The 14,476-nt window shown below is 38.3% G+C and overlaps 1 protein-coding gene across 1 annotated transcript in view; it reads right to left on the reverse strand.

The window, feature by feature from the left end:
* Window positions 1-14,476, reverse strand: part of OSBPL6 (oxysterol binding protein like 6) — a 264,946-nt gene that overhangs the window by 32,470 nt on the left and 218,000 nt on the right. Inside the window, 4 exon segments of the mRNA XM_020991055.2 lie at window positions 967-1,220; window positions 2,158-2,245; window positions 11,167-11,304; window positions 13,137-13,244. Coding sequence (XP_020846714.1) covers window positions 967-1,220; window positions 2,158-2,245; window positions 11,167-11,304; window positions 13,137-13,244 — 588 coding nt within the window.

Below are 14,476 nucleotides of genomic sequence, written 5' to 3' on the forward strand. Positions count from 1 at the left end.
GATGTAAGTCCTCAAAAGAAAAAAAGGTCTACTTTGAGAATTACCTTAGAACTGAATGACCAAGACTAGCTCTTACTTGGAACAAGGCCCCCATGATTACAGCATTATGCTCAGGTCGGGAGGGCCAGGGCACCTCTTGGCTGGGGGGTAGCCTTAGGCAAATGGTGGGGATTGTTTTCAATCGTAGACTGGAGTAAAGTCTAGGCCAAGGAGAAAATGAATTACTTGACTGAACCAGGCCTAAAATCCTTATGGTGTGGGCCAAGAACATTTCTTGGTTTTCAGAAGAAGCAGATAAAAAGGGTTGCTAGGCATATCTTTAAACTACATGGGACACAACTCCTTTATATACTAAGTTAAGGAAACTTCTAAGTTGGAGTAAAATTTTTATGGAGTAAATCCCTTCTCAAAAGGATGTGAACCTACTTGGCCTTAATTTACTCAGGTAGTAGGGAAGCCCTTAGGTGGAATGGCCTCCTTTTACTTGAAGGACATAATTTCTATCTTAATCATAGAGGGAGCGTGTCTATATCTTAAAAAAAGGCAAACTACACTAATAATAATAACAATGATGATGATGATAGCTAGCATTTATTTTATGTGTTAAATGTGAAAAATTATATCATTTGAGCCTCACAACAATCTTGTGAGGCAGGTATTATTATTATCCCCATTTTACAGAAAAGAAACTGAGGCTGAGAAAGGTTAAATGACTTGCTCACAGTCTCAAAGCTAGTAAATTGCTGAAGCAAAATCTGAATTCAGGTCTTCCCAACTCTACAACTCAGTACTGTCTCCACTGCACCACCTAGCTGTCTAGGTGCTAATGATTTTAAAAAACAAACACAGCCAACAAGGCTAAGTATTCTGGCCTAGCTGAGTCCTGTTTTGAAGGTAGCTTGCAGGGTTTTTTTGTTTTGTTTTGTTTTGTGTTGAGGGGCACTGCCTTGTGGCACCAAACATTACCATGCGCTCATATGGGTCATCAGTTTCTGAGGCCTTGTCCAAGAGCTCACTGTATTCTACTTCCTCACAGAGATGCTGCAGAGTGTTGAGGGGCTCATTCAATTCCACAGGCATAGAGACCTTAGACAGATCTTTGCCAATGTTGTTTCTCAAAATATTCCACAGATTAATGTTGCTAGTATCAGGACATGGAGCTGGGAGACAAGTTCGACGTCCATTTCGGAACGCGCCTCCTGTAAGCTCTCCATTAAGGACTGGAAGAGAAAGACAAGTATCATAGACTGGAAGATATTTTGTTTTTACTTTTTTCAAAGTCAGGCCCAGACGAGTCATGTTTTTAAAAAAATAATAATAAATTATGCATAGGCTGTACTTATTAAGCCTTCATTATAATATACTTTCTTAAGTACATTTAAGTAAACTGCATTATATTAACACATGGCTATTCATTAATGCACAAACAATAATGGGAGTATAATTTACTTACCAGATGTTAAATATATGCAAATAACATTAAAACAGACTTTCAAGAAGCAAATTAAGTGGGTGGGGAAAAGAACCAGAACTATGCCATTTTTAGTCATTGAAAACTTTTTACAGTAAAAGTATTGAGTGGTAAGAGTTATTAAGTTATAAGTTATAAGAACTTGAAGAGGGGTCATATTGAAAAAGAATTAAATTGGCTTTCAGTTTGGTTTTAAGTTATAAGTTACAAGAAGTTATAAGAACTTGAAGAGGAGTCATACTTAAGAAGAATTAAATTGGCTTTCAGTTTGGTGCCAGAGATGGCAGTACCAGGAGCAAAGTGTAGTCACTGCAAAAAAACAAATTCAGCCTTGAAGAAAACTTTTTAACAATTAAAGCTATCCAAAGGTTAGGTTCTCTCTCATTGGAGGTCCACAGGAGGAGGCCGTATGGACTCTTTCTCAGGTTGTGGTAAGGATGAGGCATGGGTTGGACTACATGGCTACTAAGTTGTTTTCCAAATTAAAAATTCTGTGGTTCAGTAACAAGCAGTTTACTCTTTGGACCAGCTACATAAACAGAACATAAAAATTAGAAATCAATTGGGGAATCAGCACCGGAAAGATAACTATAGAGAAAAACAATGTTTATACAGCTGGAAAATCATTATAGTAGCAAAGGCAAATATGTAGGTTATACAAATGTAGAGTCCACAATACTACATACTTTGCCGAGAAATGTTGTCTGCAACACTGGTATTGTCTTCAGATATGTTATCACTCACATCACTGATATAAGACTCATCATCTGAAGCCTGAAAAGGAAAGGAAATGGAATTCAGAAAGTGGAAATAATTAAGCCTTTAAAAAGAACAGTCAAAACAATTGGAAGATGGGTATACATTGCTGAGAGAATCTAAATCACTATTTTTAAAGGAAATGTAGTTAAGTCAATCGTTCCTTCTCTTTTCAAGAAAGAAAATGGATTAATATGAAATGGGTATCACCAGAAAAACACTAACAATGGTCATCTGTCACAAGTTGCATTTTCTCCCAAACTCTGTACCTTAAATCCTCTTAATACCATCCTCCCAAATCGCTGTTTGTGTCCTTGATTCCCATTCTTTATGGTCTCTTTCTGGAGCTTGCCCCTTTAATCACCCCATCTCCTTCCTAATTTCTGATGTGTCTTTATTGGCTCTTTTTTTTGTTATGTACAAGCATGTCCAGATTTTCTCTATCCTTATAAAAAGACCCTCACTTGACTGCCCTATCCACTTAACCTAGGGACTTCTATTTCCTCTCCCTTTTACAGTCAACCTCATAGAAAAAGCTGCCTCTAATTATTGTGTCCACTTTTATACCTCCAATTCACTTCTCAATTTCTTGTAATTTGGCTTCCACCATTTGGCTAAAACTGCTCTTTCCAAAGTCACCAATGTTCTCTTTATTGCTAAATCAATTGCCTCTTCCTAGTCTTCATTCTTTTTTGACTTTTCCAGTATTTGACATTACTGACCACCTCCATTTGTACACTCTATCCTCCTTAGGCATTTGTGATACTGTTCTCTTAGTTTTCCTCCTACCTCTCTAACTGATCCTTCTTTATCTCTTTGCAGACTCACAAAGTCCCTTTGCATGTCTCACCTCCTATTTCAGGGTATTTGCCTGGAATCTGAACTGACTTCCTCTCCTCTATCTATATCTGGTTCATTTATCTCATCAGCGTCCATATTTGCAGCTATCAACTATGCAGATTACCGCCCCCATCCAAATCTACTTATTTGGCCCTCATCTCTTTCCTGAATTCTACTCAGATACCTCCAACTATGCTAGATAGCTTCACTAAATGTCCCATCACAAAGTCAGCCTGTTCAAAAGCCAACTTATAATTTTCCTCTTCTCCTAACTTTTCTATTTCAAAGGTACCACCACCCCTATTGGCCAGGTTTATAACGCTGGAGCAATCCTAGACTCATCTTTCTCTGCTACCCCTATATCTAACCAGTTGCAAGTCTTTCCAATTTTATCACCACAATACCTCTCATATCTGTCTCCTTTCTTGACTCACATCACAACTATCCCAATTTAGGTCCTCGGCACAGCTTTGCATAGACTACAAGTCTCTCTGACTCAAGTTTCTCCCCTCTCCAATCCATTTTTTAAACAGCTGCCAAAGTGACTTCTCTAAAATACAGATCGTTCCTAAAATACTGTGTCAACCCTCTAGGCAGTAAATTCCAGTAGCTCTAGATTACCTCCAGGATCAAATATAAACTCCTCTGTTTGGCCTTTCAAGTTCTTACTACATGGACCAGGCTTCTTATGCATTACTCCACTGTGTATCCTCCTTGTTTCAGCCATTCTGGCCTATTTGCAGTTCTTAAATACATGATGCTTCATGTCCTACCTAACAGCCTTCTATGTCTAAAAGTTACTAGCAGCTCATCTCTATCACTTACAAAACTCATCTCAGCATGACAATTACATAAGGGTTTTCCTAATCCCCTAAAATGCTACTGTTTACACAGTAATGATCTTATATTTCTTTATACATATTCACGTATGCATTCGCACACATGTGTGTATACATATACAACTGCATATATGCATTTGGACAGAGATGTGTGTGTGTGTGACACACACACACACACACACACACACACACACACATGCTGTCTGTACCAAGTCAGAATGTAAGCTCCCTGCTGGCAGGGACTGTGTCATTTTTGGTCTTTGTATTCCCAGAACCTAGCACAGTGTGAGGCACTTAGCAGATACTTAATGTATGTAGCCTGGACTGAATTTACTTGTTGAGACCCCATGGTCCAAGAAAATTAGCTGTTTTCCAAAAAGGTTTAGGGTTCTGGCATACAGAAGATTGTGAATACATATGGATATAAGTATATAAGGATCAATGAAAGAAGTAAAATATCCTTTGATAATTCAAAGATTTTTAACCTATTTGGGGAAAAATATTTTGGTCACAGAGAGCCTAAAATGGAAAAAAAAGTGATATTATATATTTCTGTTTATGTATCATTAACTCTTTGTGTGACCTTGGGCACACTTCAATCTCTGGGTCTCAGTTTCCTGACCTAGAAAGTTAGACCAGATGTTATCTAAACTCCCTCACAGCCCTCCCATTCTAGGACTCCATGTCAGATAGATAGATAGTTAGATAGATAGATAGATAGATAGATAGATAGATAGATAGATAGATAGATAGATAGATAGATAGATATGGATAAAATTGATGGATGAAGCAAAGAAGGAAGAGAGAAAGAAAAGAATATTTATAGTGCCTACCATGTGTCAGGCACTGTGCTAAGTGCTTTCCATATATTATTTCATTCAACTTAAGAAAGACAAAAAAAAGGAATTTTCTCTTACCTAATTACCTACCTACCTACCTCCAGAAAAAATGCTGCTCTATATAAGTGTGTGGGATTTATATGAGTGCAGGAAAAGTTTCTTTCCTAAACAAGAGAACCATGGAATATAGCGTACAAAATATAAGAATATATAAATTCCATAAGCACTCAAATCTCTGTGGCCACAGTTGCTTATCATAGAGGCAGCAACAGCAGTAGTAGTTGCTGATAAGAATCAGATACACATGCATATAATACACATAAATATATACAATCCCGGCCAAAAAACAAACCAATATGCTTAAGCCATTTGTTTTAGGTTTATCCAACTTGTCACTAAACATATCTTAAAGGACTCTGTAATGACTGACACATTAAATTCCAAGGGCACAGAGACAAGTTTAGTTGGAATGAGTGGGAGGAACAATGAAAATGACATCGAGAAAACATTGCATTTTCTACTTATGAACAGGGAACATGCAGTTTTATAATCTTAAATGTCAAAACTTATTCATTCCCTCACTCAAAAACACTTATGAAGCACATACTATATGTAGCCTACTGTGTTAGGCACTAGAGCAGATACAGAGTTTAGACCAGTCCTTATTCTTCTTGAGGTTGCCCCCTGGGCTTCTACCTGCTCCAGCTCTTCATCCTGAAGCTCACTCTAAGTACTCTTTGTAGCCTCTCCCTTGGATTGGAGGGCTCCACCCAGAACCTCCTTTTAAGGAGGGTAGCCAGACTAGCCTTGTCTCCCTTCCCCTTCGTGCTACACTCTGGACTCTCTTTCCTTCTTTCTTTCTTCTTTCTTCTTCTTTCTTTCTTTCTTTCTTTCTTTCTTTTTCTTCTTTTTGGTGAGGCGATTGGGGTTAAGCTACTTGTTCAGGGTCACATAGCTAGTGAGTGTTATGTGTCTGAGGCTGGATTTGAACTCAGGTCCTCCTGACTCCTGGGCTGCTGCTCTATCCACTGTGCCACCTAGTTGCCCCTGGACTTTTTCTAACATTTCACCTCACTCCTCACGGGGTAAGCTTAGTTTCAACACCACCAACCCCACCCTGTCCATGCCCCAACCCTACCCTTTTCAGTGCCTTTTATGGTTGTCTTCCCTCATTAGAATATAAGCTCTGTGAGGGTAGGGACAATGTTTCCATTTCAATTTGTATTCCCAGCACAATGTAAACACTTAATAAATGCTTGTTGACTAAATATTGACTGTGATAAAACACAGCCTCTGTCTTCACAGGGCTTATAGTACAGTAGAAGTGGGGGGAAGCAAAACATACAGTGATAATATATAGTAATGTGGCTAATATAGTAGCTTACACCACCTCCTTGTCTATACAGAAACATGTTTAATTGGAATGTATGAGAGAAACAAAAACAATTATTGTAAGAAAGTACTAAATTTTCTATTTGGATGAATGAGGAATGGTAGAACTTGCAAAAGTTTGTGCCCCATTGGCAGAATGTTTGAGAGCCCAGGATCACCTCTATCTCTAAAAGAGGCATCAGAATGACTTTGTAAAGTTTTGAAATTACACATGACAAAACTCATTCATTTATTCACACAAACATTTTATTGAACAGCTCTGACATGCAGAACACTATCTAGGCACTGGATTAACAACAGTTTAGAGAAGACAGAGTTTGCCTCTACGGTCCTTATAATTTAGTGTGCTAAGTAAAGATGCATACAAAGATAATAATATACAAAAATATACATGCACATGAAAAATACTTAAAATACACCCCCTAAAAAAATCAAAGAAAAATGGAAATGATCCATATGTAGAAACCTTTATAGCAACTCCCTTTTTTGGGGGGAGGTGCTAGGCAGTGGGGTTAAGTGACTGGGCCAGGTTCCCACAGCTAGTAAGTGGCAAGTGTCTGAGGCTGGATTGAACTCCTGACTCCAGGACTGGTGCTCTATCCACTGTGCCACCAAGCTTCCCCATAGCAGCTCTTTTAATAATAGCAAAGAACTGGAAACTAAGAGACTGGACATTAATTGGAGAACAAGTTAACAAGGTATGGTATATGAATGTAATGGGAAATTATTGTTCCATAAGAAATTATGACAGGGGAGGTTTTGGAGAAGCCACAGGATTCCTGCCTTAACTGATGCAGAGTGAAGTTAGCTGAACAGGGATCACAATTTATATACTAATAACACCACTGTAAAGAAAAATAATTTTAAAAGACTTAAAAAACATTGATCAATGAAATGGCCAACAATGAAATGACCAACCACAATTCCAGAGTACCATTGATGAAACATGGTACACATTCCCTCAAAGAGAAGTGACAGCCTTAAGATGCAGGATGAAGCATACAATATTTTCCCACATGGCCAATGTGGGAAATTACTTCATTTCACTATGAATTATTTGCTACAATGGGTTTGTTTTTCTTTTTTCTTCCCCAATAAAGAAGTAGAGATGAGAGAAAGGTTTAGAAATAAGGTCCTTGGCTCCCTTCCTGCTCTCCCCCACTCCAAATAAGGAAGATTAGAAGTAATATAAGTTCATTGAGAGTAGAGATTGTCTCATTTTTTGTACTCATACCCTTAGTGTCTAGTACCCAGGTGCCTGGTACACAGTAGGTAATTAATAAATACTTGTTTGTAGATTGATTGATTGAAGGATTCACAGTTAAGTAGGGCAGCTTTGAAAATTATATGTTGAATGTATCATATACTTTAAAAAAACTCAAAGCTCCCCATATAGACATTTGTAGTCTCATGTATAAGTTTCTTCTATTCTACAATGTATATGGAAATGCACATTTTATTTGGGTTTGTTAAGTTAAAAACAATACAAAGAAAAAAGGAATCAGAAAGTTGCAAGAACAAAGTGTCATTCAAATCGATGGGAAAGAATTTGACCTGTTTTAAAGAAACTCAAATGTTACTTCACTAGGACCTCTACCACCTACTTAATGATGAAATGGATTATTTCTAAGAACTAGCCATAACCACTTAGCATAAAGATTGATTTGGTTTACTGTATGCTGGTGGGTGGTGATTTAAAGCAAAAAACAAAACAAACAAACAAAAAAACCCCAAACCCAACCCATCTTATATTATCCAACAATGCAAAATGGATGTCAAATATCACAGTCCTCTGTCAGCAGATTCAGTGCCAGTACACAATGGGGACATAGGGCAAAGCATGGTCTCATGTGTTCTAGCTGTTCACCAACAACCTACCTGGGGTGGGGAAGTAGACTAAAGTGATAATAAAGTGCCGAGGCGAGGGGGGGCACATTTAGGACCAGTTTGGTGGAATTTAGGAAATAATCTAATCATAGAAGGGGAAGAGTTTTCTAATACCTGACTGATTTACTTGGTTGAACCAAGTGCTAAGTTCAGTGGGGTCCTCACAAACATCCAAATATGACTGAAGTAAAAGCACCCTCAACTTGACCCCAACATCCCAGGGAGGCATGATAGGACTCATGATACAAAGAGGAGTGAATATAGGACTACCCTAGATATGGAATTGATTCAATAAACATAAATTCAGGACCCACAATGAAAAGAGTCAGAGGACCTAGGTTTAAATCTTGCTTTTATTAGCTGTGCAACCTTGGGCAAGTCAGTTAAGTTGTCTAGGCTTTGTTTATTTGTAAAATGAGGTAACTGGACTACATTGTGTTTAGAGGTGCCTTCCAGCTTGAGACATATGACACGAAGATCCTACTATGTGCTGCAGATATAAAAATGAAGAGTGATACAGGGGGCGGCGGCTAGGTGGTGGACAGAGCACCAGCCCTGGAGTTAGGGGGACCTGAGTTCAAATCCAGCCTCAGACACTTGACACTTACTAGCTGTGTGACCTTGGGCAAGTCATTTAAACCCATTGCCTAGCCAAAAAACCCCCCCAAAACCGTGATACAGCCCTGGCTTTCAAGGATCTTCAAATCTTTTTTTTAAAAGAATTCAGTTTTATTTCTGGCTCCAAATTCTTTCTGCTCCCCTCCTGTCCTGTGTATTAAGAAAGCAAAAACAAACAAAAAAGCAAACAAAAACCAAACATTACAAACATGTCAAGCAAGACAGATTTAGGCATTAGCAGCTAAGGATCTTAAAAATCTAACAGGGAGGGTAAAAAAGGAACAAAAATAAACATGACACAAGAGAATATGAGAGTCCAGCTGGGAGATGTTGAGGTCCTTTAACTATTATGGTGGAGATAAGGCGGCATCACATGATGGGATGATATTGCAAAAGTAAAACCAAACAGTATTACCAACTAATTGGCTATCAGGGGTTAGAGAGAATGAAAAAGCAAGGGTCTTTGAAGTTTGAGCCTAAGCTGGTCCTCAGAAGGGAGCAGGAGACATATGAAGGCAGCCTGAGAAGAAGATGTTTGTTGACAGAGGGCAAGGAGGCAATGGCGTGGAACAGACTGAAGATGAAAGAAGAAGAGAGGGAATGATGGATGCAACAAGGTCACAAGGAAGCTGGGAGGGAAAGGGACTAAGGACATAAGTAAAACATTTAGCTTTGTCAAGAGGAGGTTGCCTACTTTTTCTGTGACTGGAGGCAAGGAAGAAAGACAGAATACGAAGAGCAGAGAGTAGTTCTGATTAGAGAATATTACAAAGGCCTGAAGCAAAGATAGAAAGAAACCACCTTTCTCTTTCTCACCTCTTCTTCCTTCTACCCCATCCTCCTCAGAGAAGAGTTTATAAACAGGACACACACCATTGGAATGGGAAAGGCAATTCCCAAATTTAATCAAATGAATTAGGAAACACTTTATTCCTCCTCTATTCCTACTCCATTTTCCTCGGAAGTACAAGCAAACTCCCTCCTCCTCATCTTCCTCCATTCCCTTCCCACTCTCTGCCTCTCCCTCTCTTTCCTCCCCCCTCAGGTAACACATGAAGGGATGGCTGCCAGTGGGAGAACTGAATGGATCATAAAGCTACAAAACAAAGGTGAACCTTAAAGATATATTCTCTTGTTTGCTCATTTGTGCTCAGAGATCTTTGGGACTAGAGAGTTTTAAGTCTTCAGGATGCTGGAATTGAAAGGCTCATGAGTCTCCTTAAAAGCACTAGCCTTAGAGTCAAGAGACTCAGACTCATCCTGACATTTACTCGATAGTGACCTTGGATGATAAAAAATAACAATAGCTGATGTACTTTAAGGTTTATGAAGCACTTGCCTGTGGTTGTTTCTAAGAACTGCCAAAAGACACTGTGCAAAAGAGCAATCTGGCTTATAATGTGGTGATAGGTGGTAGATTGATCATATAACAGCTGCATGAAGTAGGTGCTGCAGGCACCATTACCCCTATTTTACAAATGAGGAAACTGAGGTTCAGAAAAGTTACAATATGTCCAAGGTCACATCTATCAGACACTGGATAAAAACCCACATCAAAATATGTGTTATCTGGTGATATATCAGTCACTATTTAGTCCCCTGATCTTGGTCACACTTCACTTTTCTAAGCTTCATCTGTGAAATAATGGGCATTTTACTAAATGTCTCCTAATGTGACTTGTAGCTTGACTTTTCTGTAATTCTTACTTGGAATTTCTTAATCTTTTCTCTTTCTTCACTTTACTTGACCAGGAATTTAAATGAACTCCAAATTCCAGAAATGGTCCATCAGGGACTTAGGAAGATATATACCCTACCTATCTCCATTTTGTGTGTGTGTGTGTGTGTGTGCTTGGGAATTATTGTTAGAATTTTGTAGAACTAAGTTCTTCATGCAAAGAACTTGTCTGATAGATCACTATAATTGTCTTTGAGCTAAAATTTCCCTTACGTAAGCAATGTAAATTTGAATTCTATATTCTAGGAAATACAGCCCTATTTTCTGGAAGAAACCTTTGCATGAATTACTGGTTTTCCCTGTCAAGGTCAAAAGATCCCAAGATCCCAAGTTCACCAGAAAGTATATATATAATACATATTTACAGAAGGAATCTTGTTCATATGGAATAAACAGGTCTGAAATTCCTCACTGAGAGAGATACATGGCACACATATTGGTCTCACTAATTACCCCAAATTTTAATGAACCCTAAGAATAACTTTACCCAGATGTTTTCTGCAAAATAATTTATCAAAAGCACTTACGGTGTGCAAAACACTGTGGTGAGTACTAAGGATACAAGTAGTAGTAGCATACCAGCCATCCTAATGGATGTCACAGATAAGTGGTAGCCAGGGAGAGATATTTTGGTTTTGAAAAATATTTGTGCTTTCAACAGAGGTACAACAGCAGCTCTAATTTGAAAGGGGAAAAAAATGTCCATATTTGGTGTTTTTTTCTCCAACTCAAGTTGGTAACCTCCGGTAGGAAAGACTACAAAAAGGTAATAGCCTCATCACTTACCTCATTTTCTGACGAGCTAGCTGAGAGAAGTACCTCCTGGGCATCAAAGAACTCCGAGACAGATTCAGACATAGAGAGCCGGCTCTCATTAGCAGCTTGCTGTGATAGAGGGAGACTGACATGGATTTGCTCCCCAGGCTACAAAGAAACAAAATGCAAGGGTGTCATCTGTTACAGTACTTCAGTATTCGAACAACATTTCATTCAGGTAGAAGCGGCGAATAACTGACTGCATGTTTCTAGAAGAAGAAAAAAAATCTACTGTGGCAAACAGGCTGTATGATTGTTGCCTGTGAACTGGAGACGTCCAGGAAAACATACCAGGATGTTGGAGTCTGAATTCTAGTCCTGAAATCTAGCTCTCCCACACATTATCTCTGTGGACTTGGGCAGGTCATCTTAACCACTCAGGGTCTTGGGTCTTTCATTTGCAAAGAGGAGCTGGAGATTATCTAATCCAAGGTCTCTAAATCCCATAGTGCTATTTCAACCTAGTCAAGTACAGAAAGGCTTATCAGCAGAAGACTGGTTACCAGTCCAATGAATTTATCTGGCCACAGAAACTCCTGAATAAAGCTACTAAGGCTTAGAAGGTTTATAGTCTATATCAGTGGGTGGAGTACATAAACCATCGAAATCACAGATCCTTGAAGAATGGAAATATAACTTAACAGAGTCCTGAACCAGAGCTCTCCTCATCTTTATTGCTAAGGTACTATGTTTTACCAGTTTTAATACTGGAAACATTTCTTTCCTTTTAACCTCAAGTATTCAAAAGTGTTTGGCAAACTTCAGGTGGGAAGTGAATTGATTTTCAACTTCTAGTCAAGTAAGATGGGAATGAAATTTTGTTATAGGAGCAGATGAAAGTTGCTTACACAAAACCCCCCTAAATTCTAATACTCAGTTCTGTCACCACTGAAGTTATGCCTGCTAGGCTACATCCAAGAGAGAGGAAATTCACTCTATCAATGCAGACCTGCACTTGCTATATGACTTAAGAGTCTTAATGAGTTGCCTGGTTTAAGGTTAAGTGACTTACCCAGGATCACACAGACAGTATATGTCAGAGGTAAGGCTAGGTAATCCAGGCTTCTAAGCTAGCTATGTACTCTGCCATACTGCCTACTCCTTCACATTGAAGAGTTATAGTGTTAAATTACTCAAATTCAAAGACTGTGGGCAGACAGGACAAAATATGATAATAAAGGGCATGAGGAGACATAGAGTGAAAAAAATCTGCAGGCCAGTGGTGTGAAGACAGAACGGCCCACTAAAAGAGAGGACAGCTTTACTTGTTAAGCAATATTTGTTAAGCAACTAATTGGTAAGGCAGGTATCTCTACTTGCTCAGTTTTCTAAGAAAGTAAAAGCCTTTGAATTAACTGAAACAATCTCACTGCGATCACATGCACATGACTTTTCTTATTTTTATTTTTGGGGAAGGGAAATCAGGCAATGCACATTATGGGTATGAAATCACAGGAAACATCATTAAGAACTGAAAATTTTAGATTTGTGCTAAATATTCTCCTCCTTTCTCCTGTCTTCATTTCATGTCATCACAAAGTAGACCAGGAAAACATTTAAGGCACTATGATTATGGAAATTTAATCTGAATCTTCAAATTAAAATGCCTGGTGAACACTTTAAAGAAAGGGTTACTGTGATAGATACAAAAAAAAATTTCACAATTTAGGACAGAAATAAGACAACAAAAAGGCTGATCACATTATCCAAACATCAATAAAGCAGACTTAGACAAAAGACAAAGGCTCCATAAGATGTCAAACTCCAAGACTGTTCTTTCACTCTAAAGAAAACAAAATTGTCTGCTGCACAAATATTCAGATAAGTCATATTTTACCAACAGTAAAAGAACTGTTAAAAAAAGAAAAAGAAAAAAAAATTAAGCCATGGATCTCAATACGCTAAATACTGTATAAAGCCATCAAAGACCAAAGGCTTACCTCATCAGGGCTAGGAATAATATTTACACTGACAACTTGATCACAAATAACAGACTCTGAATGTATCCGGTTTAAGCGACTCCGCAGCTCGGCATTCTGGTTAAGTGCCTTAAAACAACAAAAATTACACATGTAATTTCAAATTAGTAAGCAGGCATACAATAGAGCAGACACACAGGTGTGGCATAGACTAACTTCTCAAAAAAGCAAGAGCAGCAAATTATATCACACTCTTCTCTCAAAAGCATGCTAGGCCAAAGCCTAGTGGTGAGAAGGAAATAAATGGCCTAATAAAGACATATTCATTCTTACATGATATGAGGAAATCCGTTTAGTACTTAATGCCATTTAGTAAATGTCATCTTGCCACCTGAAAGAATTCCTATATCTCCAAAGAACAAACCATTTAATTCCTTTTCACCAGAAGATCTAGGTCTGCTATTTTTAGGCCTATGCTACCACCACATATATATTATTTTTTTCCAGCCTCTTTCATGAATGAAGAACATTAGAATGATCTACTGGCAGAGAAAGTTGGCTCCTTCAATTTCCGTGCTATTTTCCAAAACTCAGAAATTATTTGAGTGAAAGATGAACATCTTGGAACTGACTTTGGAATGAAATGAATAAAGAAATTGCTTCCATTTACTGAGGTGAGTTTCAGTCTATTTTTAATGAGATGGGCAATGTTTCAGTAACATGAGAAACTACAGCACCAGGTTCACAATTAGAATATGAATGGTTATGGAATCATTGAAGATTAGTCTGCAAGTAATAAGCTATCTCATGTAAATACACAGATATACCAGAAGATCAAAAGTTGCCTCCTTATTGAACACCAAAAATGCAGACAGCTGCTACAAAGAACATAACACAAAAATCTCAGTTGCCTTAATCTCACATGACTTAGAGTACTAAACCAAAAGGGACCTTAGAGATCATTTAATATAAATGATTATGACAAACATAAATGAGGAAAACGGGGCCCAGAAATTAAGTGACTTGCCCGAGGTCACACAGAGGGACCAAGTATAGTATAGACCAAGGTGTGGAAAGCAGGTAACCAGACTCCCAGGATAGATGAGGGTGGGGAAGGGGAATAAACATTTACATAGCACATACTATGTGCCAGGCATTGTGCTAAGCACTTTACAAATACTATCTCATTAATCTTCATGACAACCCTGTGAAGTAGGTGCTGTTATTATCCCCATTTTACTCAGTTAAAGAAACTGAGGCAAGCAGAGGTTAATCATTTGCCCAGGGTCATGCATCTAGGAAAGGTCTCAGGCTGGATAGATAGAAGGAATGAAGGAAGGGAAAAAGAAAGGAAGGAAGGG

The sequence above is a fragment of the Phascolarctos cinereus genome, unplaced genomic scaffold (genome assembly GCF_003287225.1).
Source record: "Phascolarctos cinereus isolate Bilbo 61053 unplaced genomic scaffold, phaCin_HiC Scaffold_726;HRSCAF=1367, whole genome shotgun sequence".
In the NCBI taxonomy this organism is placed as follows: Eukaryota; Metazoa; Chordata; class Mammalia; order Diprotodontia; family Phascolarctidae; genus Phascolarctos; species Phascolarctos cinereus.